General features: G+C 42.2%; 1 protein-coding gene across 1 annotated transcript in view; it reads right to left on the bottom strand.

The window, feature by feature from the left end:
* Positions 1-4,074: 4,074 nt before the first annotated feature.
* WDR19 (WD repeat domain 19) overlaps positions 4,075-15,173 on the bottom strand; it is a 190,435-nt gene continuing 179,336 nt past the window's right edge. Inside the window, exons 30-36 of the mRNA XM_007947169.2 lie at positions 13,780-13,876; positions 11,992-12,116; positions 11,035-11,116; positions 9,075-9,225; positions 6,474-6,597; positions 4,495-4,571; positions 4,075-4,186 (exon numbers count right to left, since the gene is read on the bottom strand). Of these exons, the coding sequence (XP_007945360.2) occupies positions 4,075-4,186; positions 4,495-4,571; positions 6,474-6,597; positions 9,075-9,225; positions 11,035-11,116; positions 11,992-12,116; positions 13,780-13,876 (768 nt within the window). The remainder of the gene's footprint in view (positions 4,187-4,494; positions 4,572-6,473; positions 6,598-9,074; positions 9,226-11,034; positions 11,117-11,991; positions 12,117-13,779; positions 13,877-15,173) is intronic.

Here is a 15,173-nt window from a genome sequence, read left to right as displayed (position 1 = left end):
TGTTTTGAATGGATCAATGAATGGGTTTATTTAAATATTTTCATGTGTTAATGTTCTAGTTTCTTTCTTTTTTTAATTTTAATTGTTATTTGGCTGAAAATTTACAGAGCAAATTCACTTTCCATACAGCAGTTCACATACACTTTGTTTCATGACATTGACTACAATTTACCCCAATGCAACAGCTCCCCTCCCACCTCCTCCCCGATAGTTACCTCTTCCCTGTGTCCATCCCTTCATGCACTCCTGCCCCCCTTAGCTGTCTCCCTGTGCATACACAGCCCTTCTTTCTCTCTAAGGAGTGTATCCACCTCAGGTAAATGTTCAGCTCATATGCCTGTCTTTTGTTTGGCTGGAAGCCCCAGGTGTGAGTTCGGTTCCACACCTGAGGGGGAGCTAGGTGCCATAGTCTCAGTGGTTCCACCAGGCTCTGTCAGACCAGCAAACCGGGTCCCCTCTAAGGCTCTGTTTTAATGTAGGAGTAGTGTTTGGAGAGATTTTGTGGAGGATTATTAAAAATACAAGCAAAGTTCCATTCTTGATAGTGGCAGAGTTATAAATTAATCTTCCCACAAATCATAGTTATAAATTCTGGACAAAATATAATTATTCAAGGTAGTGGACAGCAAACAAGCAGGCAGAAACTATAAAGATGTCAACCTTTATGTTCTTTCATGAACATAAAAAAAATTTCCAATAAAATAGCCAATCCAAACCAGCAATACATTAAAAAGATAATGTATCATGACCAGGTGAGCTTATCTGCAAAATAAAATGATTTTTAGCATCTAAAATCAATATAACTTACCATGTTAACAGAATAAAGGGGAAAAAAATCCTATCACCTCAACTGATACAGAAAAAGCATCTGACAATATTCAACATCCAGCAAACTAGCGCCAGAAGATGACTTCCTCAATTTGATACGAGGTCTCTTCTGAAAAACCTACAACTAAATATCATGCTTAAAAATGAAATATTGCAACCCTTCTCTCAAAACTGGGGACAAGGCAAAGATGTCCACTTTGCTATATTATAGAACACTGAACTGCAGGTCCTAGCTACTGCAGTATGGGAAGAAAAAGAAAGAAAAGGCATATAGATTGGAAAGGAAGAAGTAAAATTTTCTGTTTTTGTACACGTGACTGCACAGAAAATCCTTAAGAATCTGCAGAACAATTGCTACAAATTAAGTTAATTTAGCAAGGTTGAAGGATGCCAGGTCAATATTAAAAATAAATTACGTTTCTCTATACAAATAGTTGGAAAATGAAAAAAATTTAAATTGCATTTAAAGTAGTGTCAGACCAAGAATGACCTGGGAATGAACTTACAAGAGACATGGAAGACTTTATTAGTAATTACAAAATGTCTTCAAGGGGAATTGACTTAAAGAAATGTTGAGCATGGTTCATGGTTTAGCAGATTCTATATTGTCAAGATGGAATATACATTTTTCCAGATGGAATAAACAGGAATCAAATCGATTACATCTGTGGAAAGAGACAATGACGACGCTCATCATCATCACTCAGAACAAGGCCAGGAGCTGGCTGGGAAGACCATCAATTGCTCATATGCAAGTTCAAGTTGAAGCTGAAGAAAATTAAAACAAGTCCACAGAGCCAAAATATGACCTTGATTGTACTCCACCTGAATTTAGAGGCCATCTAACAAACAGATTTGATGCTTTGAACTCCAATGACTGAACACCAGACAAAACACCAGAAAAAAACCCATACAATTGGACCAGTAAGCAACGTTATGATAAATGGAGAAATGATTGAAGTTGTAGGATTTCATTTTACTTGGATCCACAACACCCACAGAAGCAGCACTTAGGAGATCACACAACATACTACACTGGGCAGATCTGCTGCAACAGACACTTTAAAGTATTACAGAGCACAGATGCCACTCTGAAGGCTAAGGTGCACCTGACCCAAGCCATGGTATTTTCCGTAGCCTCCTCACAGGTATGTGAAAGCTGGACAATGAATAATGAAGACTGAAGAAGAATGGATGCATTTGGATTGTGGTGCTGGTTAAGAATACTGAATATATCATAGCCTGTCAGAAGAATGAACAGATCTGTCTGGGTAGAAGTGCAGCCAGAATGCTCCTTAGAAACTAGAATGACCAGACGTCATCTCATGTCCTTTGGTCCTGTTGTCAGAAGAAACCAGTCTCTGGAGAAACACATCATGCTTAGTAAACTAGAGGGTCAGTGAAAAAGAGGAAGACTTTTTTTTTAAATTGTGATTTCGGTGAAAATTTACAGAGCAAATTCACTTTCTGTACAGTAGTTCACATACACTTTGTCTGATGACATTGACCACAATTTACCACAATGCAACAGCTCCCCTCCCACTTCCTCCCCATAGTTCCCTCTTCCCTGTGTCCATCCCTCCATGAACTCCTGCCGCCTGAGCTGTCTCCCTGTGCATAAGCAGCCCTTCTTTCTCTGATAATTGTTCTCTTTAAGGAGTGTATCTACCTCAGGGAAATGTTCAACTCATATACCTGTCTATTGTTGGCTGGAAGCCACAGGTGTGGTTTCAATTCCAGACCTCAAGGGCAGCTAGGGGCCATAGTCTCAGTGGTTCCACCAGGCTCTATCGGACCAGCAAACCTAGTCCCAAGGGGAAGACTTTTAATGAGATAGATTGACACAGTGATTGTAATGATTAGATCAAGCACAACAAAAATTGTTGAGAATGGGGCTGGACTGGGCAGTGTTTTGTTCTGTTGTACACAGGGTTGCTATAGGTTGGAGCCAACTTGATGGCAACTAACAACATACCTATGGATGTAATCGTAGTTGGAAATATTTTTTTACATGAATTTATCATTCCTGAGTAGGGTGAGTACTAAATCTAATCCCTTCTCATAAAAAGAGCAGATTGGACAGACTGTTGCTGTTGTCAATCTGACCCTGTACAGATAGGTCCTAAAAGGACACAGTGCTCAGGGCCGACATTCTTTACTAGTTAAGCTAGACGGTTTGGTTTTAAGAAGACTTCAGGGGGTATCTGTGGTTTAAGGTTTAACAGTTATCTTAGGTCAGTAATTTCAGGGGTTCACCCAGCTTCTATTGACTCTAGAAAGTCTGGATTCCATAAGAACTTGAAATTCTGCATTTTCCCTCTTTTGAACTTTGATCAAAATGTTTAGTAATGGTAGCTGGGCACCATCCAGTGCTGGTCTTAAGGCAAAGAAGGCAGTTGTTCATGGAGGCAGTTAGCCACACGTTCCATTTTCTCTTCCTATCCTGACTGTCTTCCCTCTGTTGTTCCAGGAGAATACGAACAGTTGTACCTTGAATTGCCCCTTGCAAGCTTTTAAGACTCCAGGCTCTACGCAACAAATTAGGAAGGAGAACAGAAGCACTTACTATGTTATTAGGCCAGTTAACTGGGATGTCTCATGAAACCATGACCCTAAACCTCCAAACCAAGAAACCACATCCCATGAGGTGTTCTGTTGTCCATAAGCAGCCTCAGCAGCTACTCTTTTTTTTGTCCCCTTTTGTTGTTGTCATAAATATATCATACGAAATCGACTGTATAGCACTACACTTAATCACCATAAACTGAAACTCAGTCACATGACTAAATTCTTCCCAATGGGGTGACACTGTAAGGAATATATGTAGCTTCAATGTGATAAAAATGGGAATTGGAAAGAGAAATGAGGACTTTTCAAATTTCAGAAGGCCCAAATTTTCTCTGAACTGTATCAGAGAACCTAAACAAAACTCTTACTTTATTAACTGGCTCTAGTTTTAATGGACTAATTAAACAGAAGTCCATGTGGTCTGATAAAATATGTTCTTGTTTGTCATCTGTGACTGTGCTTGGTCACATAACCTCTGTCACTGTGGACAGTATACTCCCTGCCTTATTTTTTTTTGGTATCTCAAAGCTCTGCTGGCAGGTTGCTCAGATCTGACAAGTTACACGATGTATTAAGATGTCAGTACCACTACAGAATTCAGAGCTGTATGTGCTCTAATGTGGACCCCAGGCCCGGGCAAGGTTAGTGGATGGTGTGGCACTTACCTGCATGTGCTGCTCACTGCTCCACCTCTGTTTGCAGGTATTGGGTAGAGTCTGAAACTTTTTTCAGTTGAGAAGAGTTTAATTTTTCTGAACACATAGGACATGTGCTTTCAGTGTTCAACATTCTGTTTCGGGGAGGAAAATGCAGAGTAAATGAGATGTATAATATGTTAGCTTTGGGCTGCTCCAGCACGAAAACAACTATTTCCTGTCTGTCCCTCTTAATTCATGTTCATCATGCACTATCAGAATTAGTAATATTCACTGCCATTTAAGATGCCCTTTAAGGGTAACGTTCTCAATGGCCATAGATGGTTCTTTCAAGAAGCTGATTTAGGAATCTTCAGGAATAGAAACAGAGATTCAGAATCAAAGAGTGACTGTGAAGTCTGTGTTTTGATAAATCTGTGGGAGTAAAATGACAGATACTTACATCTTAAATTCTGAGTACAGAGCAGGGAAGTCACAATGTGGACACACCGTCCAGTCATCTTTCAACATATGTCGACCCTGGAAACAGTATATTTAAGAGTAAAATTCATGTTTACTTTTAAAACTCCTACCATTATTCAGTTATAATCATTGGTCACAGTTAAAAGCTGGACCTTTTAATTACAGAATTATCTTTCACAAAGGTGGGCAATCAACTAGAAAGAGAGGGCATGGAAAGGACTGAAGCTTGATTTTATCAGATTCATGTATAAAAGAAGGATCTTCAGTTCTGTGATATCAGTATCTGCATTTATTTTCCTTTAAAATAAAGCTTAGATCAACTCAAGAATTAGCAAATATCCTGACATTTTAAAGTTTTCTAACAATAAAACCAAACTCACTGCTGTCGAGTCGATTTCAACTCATAGTGACCCCTCCTTGATTGTCTGAGGCAGTATCACTACGGAAGTAGATTGCCCAACCTTCCTTCCAAGGGGTGGCTGGTGGGTTTGAACTGCCAGCCTTTTGGTTAGCTGTTAAATGCCAATAACTACCACTTAGGGAGCTCTGGTAGTGTAGTGCCTAAGGCACGTGACTGCTAACCAGAAGGCTGGCGGTTCAAACCCACCAGCCACTCCTCAGAAGGAAGGTGGGCAATCTACTTCCGTAGTGATACTGCCTCGGAAACCCAAGGAGGGGTCGCTATGAGTCGGGGCTGACTTGACACATAACAACAACACAACAATAACCACTTATTAAGACCTACAGCATGCCAGGTACTGTCCTTGGGCTTCAAACATGTTACCTCATCAGTCTATACTTTATTTCAATGAGGCAGGAATTGTTATACTCATTTTACAGATGAAACTAGGAAGGTAAAGCAAATTGCACCAGGTTATATAGTCAATAAGTGGCAACAAAGGATTTGAGCCCAGGACCATGTGATCCCCAAGCCTGCTGTGCAGTGCCTCCTTGACATTCGTGTAGATATTACAAACTTTGAGGATGCTAAGTGTGGAACAAAACTCAGAATTATGAAAAAAGACCAGGATTCCTGGTCTGATGGAGACTGGTGGAACCCCTGAGCCTTTCACCCTCAGTCACCCTCTAACACTCTTAAGCTGCTCCTGTGGCTCTGCTTTCAGCCTAACAGTAGGCAGGCCTATAAGGTTAACAGTAACAGGGAGGTAAGAGCTCTTGAGAACAATCAACCACAGAAGATCAAAAGGGCAGCATTTGCCCAGAGACAAAGTTCAGAGGGCAGGAAGGGATGGGAAGAAGGGTGAATGGAAATAGTTAACAGGGAGGAAGTAGGAAGAGTGCTGTTATATTGTGGGGATTGTGATTAATGTCACAAATCAAAATGTGTATGAATTGTTGAATAGAGAGCCAATTTGCTCTATAAACTTTCACCCAAATCACAATGAAAAACAAACAAAAAAACCTTGAAGATATTTTTTTAACCAAGAAGTTATGTGCTAATAGCAAAAAGATGGAAATATCAACAGAAGAATGGATAACCAAACTGTGGTCCTTATACACAACAGAATACTATGTAGCACTGAAGAATAATGTAGAATCTGCAAAACTGCATAACATGGATAAACTTGGAGGACATTATACTGAGTGAAATAAGTCAATCACAGAAAGACAAATTAGTATTAGTTCATTATTGTAAAAAGTCAAGGAAAGGTTTATATATGGAAGGAAACTTTGTTGGTTACGAGGGGTGGGAGGGGAGGGAAGGGAACACTGGCGGGGGGGAAATGTATTGACCCATGTCACTTTTGTTTTATGTATTTCACTGTACATAAATTATATTTCAATAAAATATGTGTGTGTGTGTGTGTGTGTGTGTGTGTGTATAAAAGGTTATGTGCTAAATGTAGGAAATCTGAAAGATTTCAGAAGTGAAGAACCAAGTATTTAACTGGGTTCTGAGTATGCATATAAGGAAAGGCCTATTACAAAGAAACTTACTGTTGCAATGCAATACGGGATGTTGTTTTTACATCCAGGGCAGAGGAGTTCACACTCCGGGAGAAGAAATTCACAGAATGGACACGGGGTCGTGGGCTCTTCTGTCTCAGATGTATCAGGTCTCCTGTGAGGAGGAATCACGTCATTTACAAACAATGACCTTTATTTCATCTAACATAAATGGCAGAGGAAAGGTCTATTTTACAAACCGGTAACGTAGGTAGACTCTGAGACTAGAGACACTTAGCAGCTCATCGGCGGCCCCTCCCCATCGGCCCATGCGCCTGCTCCATGGAGGAGGAAGAGTGACTAGGATGGGGCATGACAGGCTGTGTTTGGGAGTTGGTGGAGTTCACAGCACATTAAATGGCAGAAAACATGGGTGGGCTTGCTGTCTCCTCTCTCCCTGTGCCACCAATGTGGTGAGCTTGCCCTTTCTCCTCTCTCCTTTTGTTTAACTGAAAGGATGAGGGCTCCCCAGTGCTGTTCAGTCAGATTTTCTGTGACAGTGGAAGTGCTTTAATTCTGTGCTGTCCAATTCAGTACCCACTAGCCACATGCAGATTTGGTTAACTGAGATATGACTAGTGTGATCAAGGAACTGATTTTTAGTTTTTAAGCATTTTAATTTACACAGCCATGTGTGGCTAGCAAGCCCTGTGCTGGATGGTACAGCTCTAAAGCACTCCCGCACGGGGAGATGAGGCCCAGCACCTCTCCATCCAGCTGCTAGGCCAGCACGGCACTGGGCTGGGCCGGCACACGTGCTCTTCCGTTTGCTAGTTACTTTCTTCCCAGCTCACTCTCCATGCTGGTGGGTGTGTTAAATCAGACTGATCTGGTCTGAAGTTACTTTAAAAAAAGCCTACTCCAGCTTAGCGTTCTCCACCTTGAGGGCTGGCCCCGTGCCCAGCTAACAGTTAGGGAATTTGCTTCCCCGAGCTATCACTGCTGATGCATTCACCTTCCCTGGCTGAAGACTCGTCAAGATTCAGGTTCACTTGGGTTCCCTGGTCCTAGTGACAAGGAGTGATGTTGGTAAGTGCTGCTTGAGTCAGTTCCAAATCATAGCGACCCTGTGTACAACAGAAGGATACACTGCCTGGGCCTGTATCATCCTTACATCGACTCTACTTTGAGGAGCCAGCTTTTCCTCAGTTGTATTTTGAGTGCCTTCCAACCTGAGGGACTCATCTTCTGGCATTACACAGTTGTCTCTCAGTATCTATAGGGCACTGGCACCATGACTCCCATCCCTCACAGATACCAAAATCCATGGATGCTTAACTGCCTTCTATAAAATGGCATGGTATTTGCATATAACCTACATGTGCCTCCTCTCATACACTTTTTGAATCATCTCTAGCTTACAATACCTGATAGAACATGAATGCTCAGTAGCACCTCACACTCTTAGCCTCTGAGGGATTGCTTTGACCCCTTAATTGCTTTTTGCTCACTTGCCTTTTCTCAGATGTTTTTGATCCATGGTTGGGTGACTGGCCTCAGAACCCGTGGACACAGAGGGCTGACTGTGGACTGGACAGTGCTCTGCTGCCCAGAAGGTTCTCGGGCTGATGTTTTCAGAAGTCCATTGCCAGGTCCTTTTTCCTAGTCTGTCTTATGTCTTAGTCTGGAAGCTCCACTGAACCTGACCCCCACGGGTGACCCTGCTGGTGTGTGAGACACTGGTGGCCCTGCTTCCTGCACCGCAGGAGCACACAGTACACACAATACGAGCCCGATAGGTGCCCCACATGTCATCACCGCTTCGAACAAGTGAGAACTTAGAATGAATACATGGTGCAGTTTTGCCTTTTGTAAACTCAAATATATACTATACTCAAATATATAATATACTTTTCCTGATTTTTCTTTATAAAGCCCAGTAAATGTAGACCGCTTACTTCTGAAGTGAGGAATGCTGAGGCTTTAGAAATGAACTCTGAGACTCTCAAGAGATGCACAGGCTTTAGAAATGAACTCTCCACTGGCAATGGGCTGTATCAACATCAGTTTCTTAGACTGAGAAACAGTCACTCTTTTATTTATCCCTGTGGACAGACACTTCGCTGCCCACCATTCTCCCTTCCTTTCTGATTAACAGAACTTTATTTCCACTCAGCAACACTCTTTGCAGCTAGAGGAAGTCACGTGGCAGAGTACTGACCAGTGAGATCTACATGGAAGTCATGGTGTCCTTCCTGAATAAAAAAGCAAAGGCCCTTTTCACCTTTTCTCCTTCCACTTCTTCCTGCTTTGAATGGCGACATGATACCTGGAAGTGAGCGGGTATCTTTCAACCATGAGGAGGACACCTATAGGCCGTGGAAGGCAAAGCTGGAAGACAGAGAGAGGACTCTGTCCTGACAGCATCAGGATGTAGCTGCATCAGCCCTGGGCTGCAGTGGGCTGTTGTAGGAACAAAGCAGTCCTGGCTGTTTAACCTATTTGTTGGGCTTTCTGCTGCTCGTAGCTGAATACAGTCCTTACTGCTACCCCAGGTCCATTTTCTTATTGAGCCTGCACATTAGCAGTTGTATTTTGAAAAACCTATTTGTGAAATGTAATTAGGTAGTAGAAACCGCTGTCACTGCCTACCTGACCATTGCCTCAATCTTCTTTTTGTATTTGGCGTCTATTTTATTGCGGTACTCAGGCCTCATCAGCATAGCTGCGAAGCTGAAGGCTGAGTTCTTCAGGCCCGCTCTGTGACACTCGATCACAGTCGATGTCAGGATCGGCACAATGTCTGCAACACAAATGGAAGAGCAGAAAGGGCGCGATGGCCTCCTGTCTTCAGAGACCCTGGCCTGCCCCTGCCACTGCCCCTGGTTCAGGGAGAGAACAAGATCAATTGCTGAACTCTGCTTTCTGGCAAAGAACCAGGCATGACCTGTTTTATGAGGAAGGGAGCAGGGATGGAGTCAGGCCCACCACTCATCAAAACTGCTCCTTTGATCATACCAAGTTTCGCCTTATGGAAACAAAGACCTGCACCCATCTGAGCAGCATTTTCATCTGAGAGGAGTGCTGAGGAAAAGGGCAAGGAGAATAATAATTGTATGCACTGCCCTCTCTGCAGGCATCTCATTATTTCTTCAGGACAGATCGCCAGAAGTTGAATCACTCAAAGAATCTGACCTTTTCTACACCATTCTTCTAACAAGTTGCCAAACTGCTTTCTAGAAAGGCCACACCAACTGCCATCCCCAGCAGCAGTCATGAGGATGTCTTCTTTGTTGCACCCTTTGCCAGCATGGCACACAATTATTTTAAAGGTTTTTTTCGCGCAAAAAAAAATAAAAAAAATACATTCCCTGAACAGGAGTTGGCAAACAATGACCTGTGGACCAAATTGAGTCCTGTGACTGTTTTTGTATGGCACCATGAGCCAAGAATAGTTTTTATATTTCAAATGGTTGAAGAGAAAACAAGCCCAGTATTTTATGATATTAGAAAATGATATAAAATTCAAATTTCAGTGTCCATAAATAAAATTCTACTGGAACACAGCCATACTCATTTGTTTATGTATCATTCACGCTATAACGGCAGAGCTGAGTAGCTATGACAAAAAACATACAGCCCACAAAGCTTAAGACATAGACCACCTGGCCCTTTACAGAAAACGTTTATTAATGTGTTGTAAATGTGGCTAAATCTATTCACTGGAGAATGTTATAATGACATGTTTTTCAGAATAATGGGACCTTTTGCAGAAACAATACCCTGTACAGGTTGAGAACACAGTCAGACTTACTATCTGATTATGTGATTTTGGGCAAGCACTACTTCACTTCTCTTACCCTTGTTTGTTTATCTAGAAAATAGGAAAAATAAAAATAGTTCCTATATGTGCAGAAAAGAGTTAATACAGCTGCTCTAAGACTGATAAACTTTTAAAGACCTGCATGCAAGGCTGGCCCTTGGTTGGTGTCTGGGAACTCGGCCTTTGGAAGGGTTCCCACCATTTCTAGAACTGACAGGAGGGTTCACTGTGCCTATACTGTCTGTACAAACAACGTGGTTTATGCTGAACACCTGCCTGCCTTCTGGGAGTCATGAAATTTCACAAGTGCCAGGCAAAGGGTGTCTATGTGACTAGTTTCCAATAAAAACCCTGGTCACTGAGTCTCTAATGAACTTCTTGGTAGAGAACATTTCACACATGACATCACAGATTACTGTTGGAGGAATTAAAGGTGTCCTGTGTGACTGCACTGGGGGAGGACTCCTAGAAGCTTGGGCCTGGTTTCTCCTCGACTTGCCCTCATGGACCTTTTCCCTTTACTATTTTTGCTTTATATCTTTTCATTGTAATAAATCTCAGCCTCAGTACAACTATATGCTAAGTCCTGTAGGTCCTCCTATAAAATGACTGAACCTGTGGGTGGTCTTGAGGACCCCAGACATACAACTCTATGGGGTTGTGAGGATTACTGAGTTAACATATGTAGAGAGCTTCGAATGGTGGCTGGGAGAGTTAGTGAACATACGGCTTACCTTGCTACGCTAGTGGAGAAATGTGGATACCGACCCCTTCTCAGGTAGTACTTACGTGATGGAAATTTGCTAATGTTGTTGGCTACTCGGATAAGCATACGTGCCCCTTTCATATGATCTCCAGTTTTAACATGAATCTGAAATAAATAATATATTTTATTCTTCTTAGAGACTTGGATTTATCCCAACTGCTCACATATAAAAAAAGAACCCAATTCATGCTTTATTCCCTCAAATGACAACTTGACTGTGACCAAAATTGGGTCATCATGAGACGCCTGAAGCCCATCTTGGCTACTAACACTTGGGATTTCTCCCATAAGTTCCCTCCTTCCAGCAGCTGTGCCCACCACCACAAGCTCACTCCTGCACTACTCTCTTATTTGTGCTTTTCCTTAGACCATGTTCAACTCCTGGTCTATGTCTTACTGGCCATTACTGGGGGGACTACTCATACCAAGTTAACCAAGCTGTCATGGGACCCGAAAGTTGAGTTACTCTGGAATTATCAGGAAGAAAGAGAGAGAATGAGGTATTAAAGCAACAGGGTACTGCCTTTTGAGAGGCAAAAGATCAACAATCAGTGGGAATCGGTGGAGATGCAAGAAAGAGGTACACTTAGGAAGAGATGATGCTAGAGAGTTGGCAGGGGCCAGGCATGAGAGCTGCATGTAGCATGCGTGCAGCCACTGGGTGTGAGATGAGGTAGTGGACAAGTATGGTGCAGAGGGAATGGAGAGTTGGAGACAGATAAGGAGTTTGACTTGATGATATCTGGTGAGTATAGGATAACTCCCAGGTTTCAAGCCTGAACAAATGGTAGCAGTATAACTTACTGAGCGTGGCAACATAATTAACAAATACTAACTAAATCTAAAAGAAGGGGAAGGCGCTGACTCTGTGGGCCTCAGCACTGCCCAGCTCAGCTGTCCACACCCAAACATCCTAAAGCTGTCCCTCAGCCAAAATCGTATGTGGCAGGTTCCATCCCAGGTCACACCAGGACCCTCACCTTCACTAGGATATAACTGTGCAGAATCATGAGGTTGGTGGCCATCTCCGAGGGGATTTTGATTTTCTGGGATTTCAGTTCTGCATACATGCTGAAGAGGACATCATGTGCATTCCGATAGTTTCCTTAAAAAAGGTCGTAAGATGACATCATTACCAGGCACGAAACCGAAGGACTTTCTAAAGACCTTCCTTTGACAAGTGGATTTTGTTCATTACATTATTAGCAATACCTTATTTAAAGTAACTTGCAGTTTTATTTTATTTTATTTTAATTGATGGTACTACCACCCATCTAGTCCCCTAAGGCAAACTATGTGGTCTCAGTCTTCCTCAGAGCTCCCACCTGTCCCTAAAGTCATCACATTCTCCTGAGTGTCCCTTCTGAATCCGTCCCATTCAGCCTCTCTTCCCTGTGCTCATTATTAATGCTTCCCTTCATGTCTCTGCACTAGTGTCCTGCTCAGGATTACTACTGAGCCTCATCTGCCTCTACTTTGAGGTCAAGATATTCTTTTAAAAACCTCAAGCTATCAGTCACAGCTCTGTGTAAAGCCCTCCTCCAGCCCTCCAAAGGCCAAAGGATCAAATGTGAGCTCCTGAGCAGAAGACTTAAAGCCCTGCCTCTGTTTACTTTTCCACCCTTACCTTTGCTTCCCTGCACAAGCCAGTCCCTCACGCCCCCCGGTGTGTTCTCACTGCTGTCACTATCACAGCACCCCTTTCTCATGTCCTGCTAGCTCATCCTTTCAAAACTCAGCTGAAGCTTCTGTTGCCTCCTCTAATCTCCATCCTGCAACTCTTCACACCCCAGACTTTAGGATGGGTGGAGCCCCTTTCCTGTGCTCTTCTCTCGTCGCCATGGAGCTGATTCCAACTGGTGATGGCCCCATGTGCGTCAGAGGAGAGCCGTGCTCCGCTGGGTTTTCAGTGGCTCACTTTTCGGAAGTAAACCACCAGGCTTTTCTTCCAAGGCCCCTCTCAGTGGAACTGACTCACCCACCTTTCAGTTAGCCGCTGAGCATATTAACCATTTGTATCACCACGGACCTCAGTGCCCTTTTAGCATACTTCTATGTTAGTACTTATCACCCTATTTACTACTATGAATTTTCTTGCTTTTCTCTCCCATCCAATCCATAATCCTTGAGGGCAGAACTGTGGCTCAGCCCTTTCTGGACCCCCTGAGCTCCTAGCACAAAATCTGATAGACACTAGGTGTTAGATAAACGTATGTGAATAAAATAATGACTTATTTCATTCCATTTGTCCAAAGTTGTGTTCCATATTCATGAACATCTAAGACAATCAGCTTACAAAAATTAGTGAATTTAACAGAGCAATTAACTGACTTATTCGATAAATATTTACAGAGCATATAAATGAACAGAACTATGCTGGTGAGTATATAAGTAGTTCCAGTGCATTATAAAGAACTAGATCAATAATAATACCACATCATTATCTTCCATCTGCTAATATCCCTTATACTGCTAAGATCAAATATGATACTGGTGAGTTTGTAGGAGGGAGGCTGTGGGCTGGGGTGGTCAGGGAAGTCAATACCAAGGAGAGGAAGACTGTGTGAAGCCTTGAAGGAGGAGAAGAAACAGCCCCTATCAAGAGAAGGCCTGAAAGTTATTCTCAATCCCCTTGTGATGGTGAATTATCTTTTGGATTCACAGCAAACCTAGATTAGAAACTGACCAGTCTCTCCTGGGCAGAGAAGAGGATGGGACTTGATTCTACTTGCTGTTTGGAGAGAAAAACATGAATATTAGGGATCTACCTGAAGACTGCTCTTCTCTGGCAATTATTATGGCAGTCCGAGCAGCTTCCCGGTATTGTTTCAGAGCCATGTATAAGCGGAACAGATACTTGGCATCCTGACATAGAAATGATAGAAAAACATCATTTACTTCATTAGCTAAGAGGGGAAACACATTCAATTTTGCATTTCAGTTAAAATCACATACACCTGCCAGGAACTGACACTATTTCAATAAATCCCAATGAATAAGGAATTAGTTTATTTATCAAACACTTATTCAGAGTTTAATACATACCAGGTTCTAAGTGCTCTTCTAAGTCCCTGAGAAATAATAATTCATTTACATCTCCATAATAACCCTGTGAGGAAGGTACTATTATTATTCTCATATCTTAAATGAGGAACTGAAACACAACCAGAGAGGAGCAAAGCCAAGATCTGAACCAAGGGATTCAGGTTTCAAAGTCTGTTTCCTAACCACTATTCCACAGAGTGCTGGCTGATGTCAGATGGATCTTAGCTGAAAGTAAAAAACACCATAAAGATGTTTACCTGTGTTTTATTGACTAGGCAAAGATATTCGAGTATGTGGATTATAACAAATTATAGATAAACATTGAGAAGAATGGGAATTCTAGAACAATTGATTTTGCTCATGAGAAACCTGTACAACAGGAGGCTGTTGTTCAAACAGAACAAGGGGACACTGCGTGGTTCAAAATCAGGGAGGGAGTGCATCAGGGCTGTATCCTTTGACCATACTTAATTCAATCTGTATGCTGAGCAATAATCCCAGAAGCTGGACTACATGAAGAAGAATGTGGAATTGGGATTGGAGAAAGACTCATTAGCAACTTGTGACATGCAGGTGATACAACCTTGCTTGCTGAAAGTGAGGATGACTTGAAGCACTTACTGATTAAGATCAAAAACTATAGTCTGCAGTATGGATTACACTTCAACATAAAGAAAACAAAAGTCCTCACAAGCAGACCAATAAGCAACAAAACAATAAACAGAGAAAAGACTGAAGTTGTCAAAGATTTCATTTTACTTGGATCCACAATCAACACCCATGGAAGCAGCATTGTCAGGAAATCAGACAATGCATTACACTGGGCAGATCTACAAAAGACCTCTTTTAAAGTATTAAGGAGCAAAGATGTCACTCTCAAGACTAAGGTACACCTAACCCAAGCCATGGTATTTTCAATTGCCTCATATGCATGTGAAAGTTGGACAATGAATGAGGAAGATCAAAGAAGAAATGATGCATTTGAGTTGTGGTGGTGGCAAAGAATACTGAAAATACCATGGTCTGCGAGTAGTCGATCCTGCGGGCTTGGGACCATAGTCGCAGGGGACATCAAGCTCAATTGGCATAACATACTATACAAAACATTGTTCCACCT

Source organism: Orycteropus afer, unplaced genomic scaffold (genome assembly GCF_000298275.1).
Source record: "Orycteropus afer afer isolate SDZICR_OR568_19922 unplaced genomic scaffold, OryAfe1.0 scaffold00176, whole genome shotgun sequence".
NCBI lineage: Eukaryota > Metazoa > Chordata > Mammalia > Tubulidentata > Orycteropodidae > Orycteropus > Orycteropus afer.
This window is presented reverse-complemented; position numbering and strand designations above follow the sequence as displayed.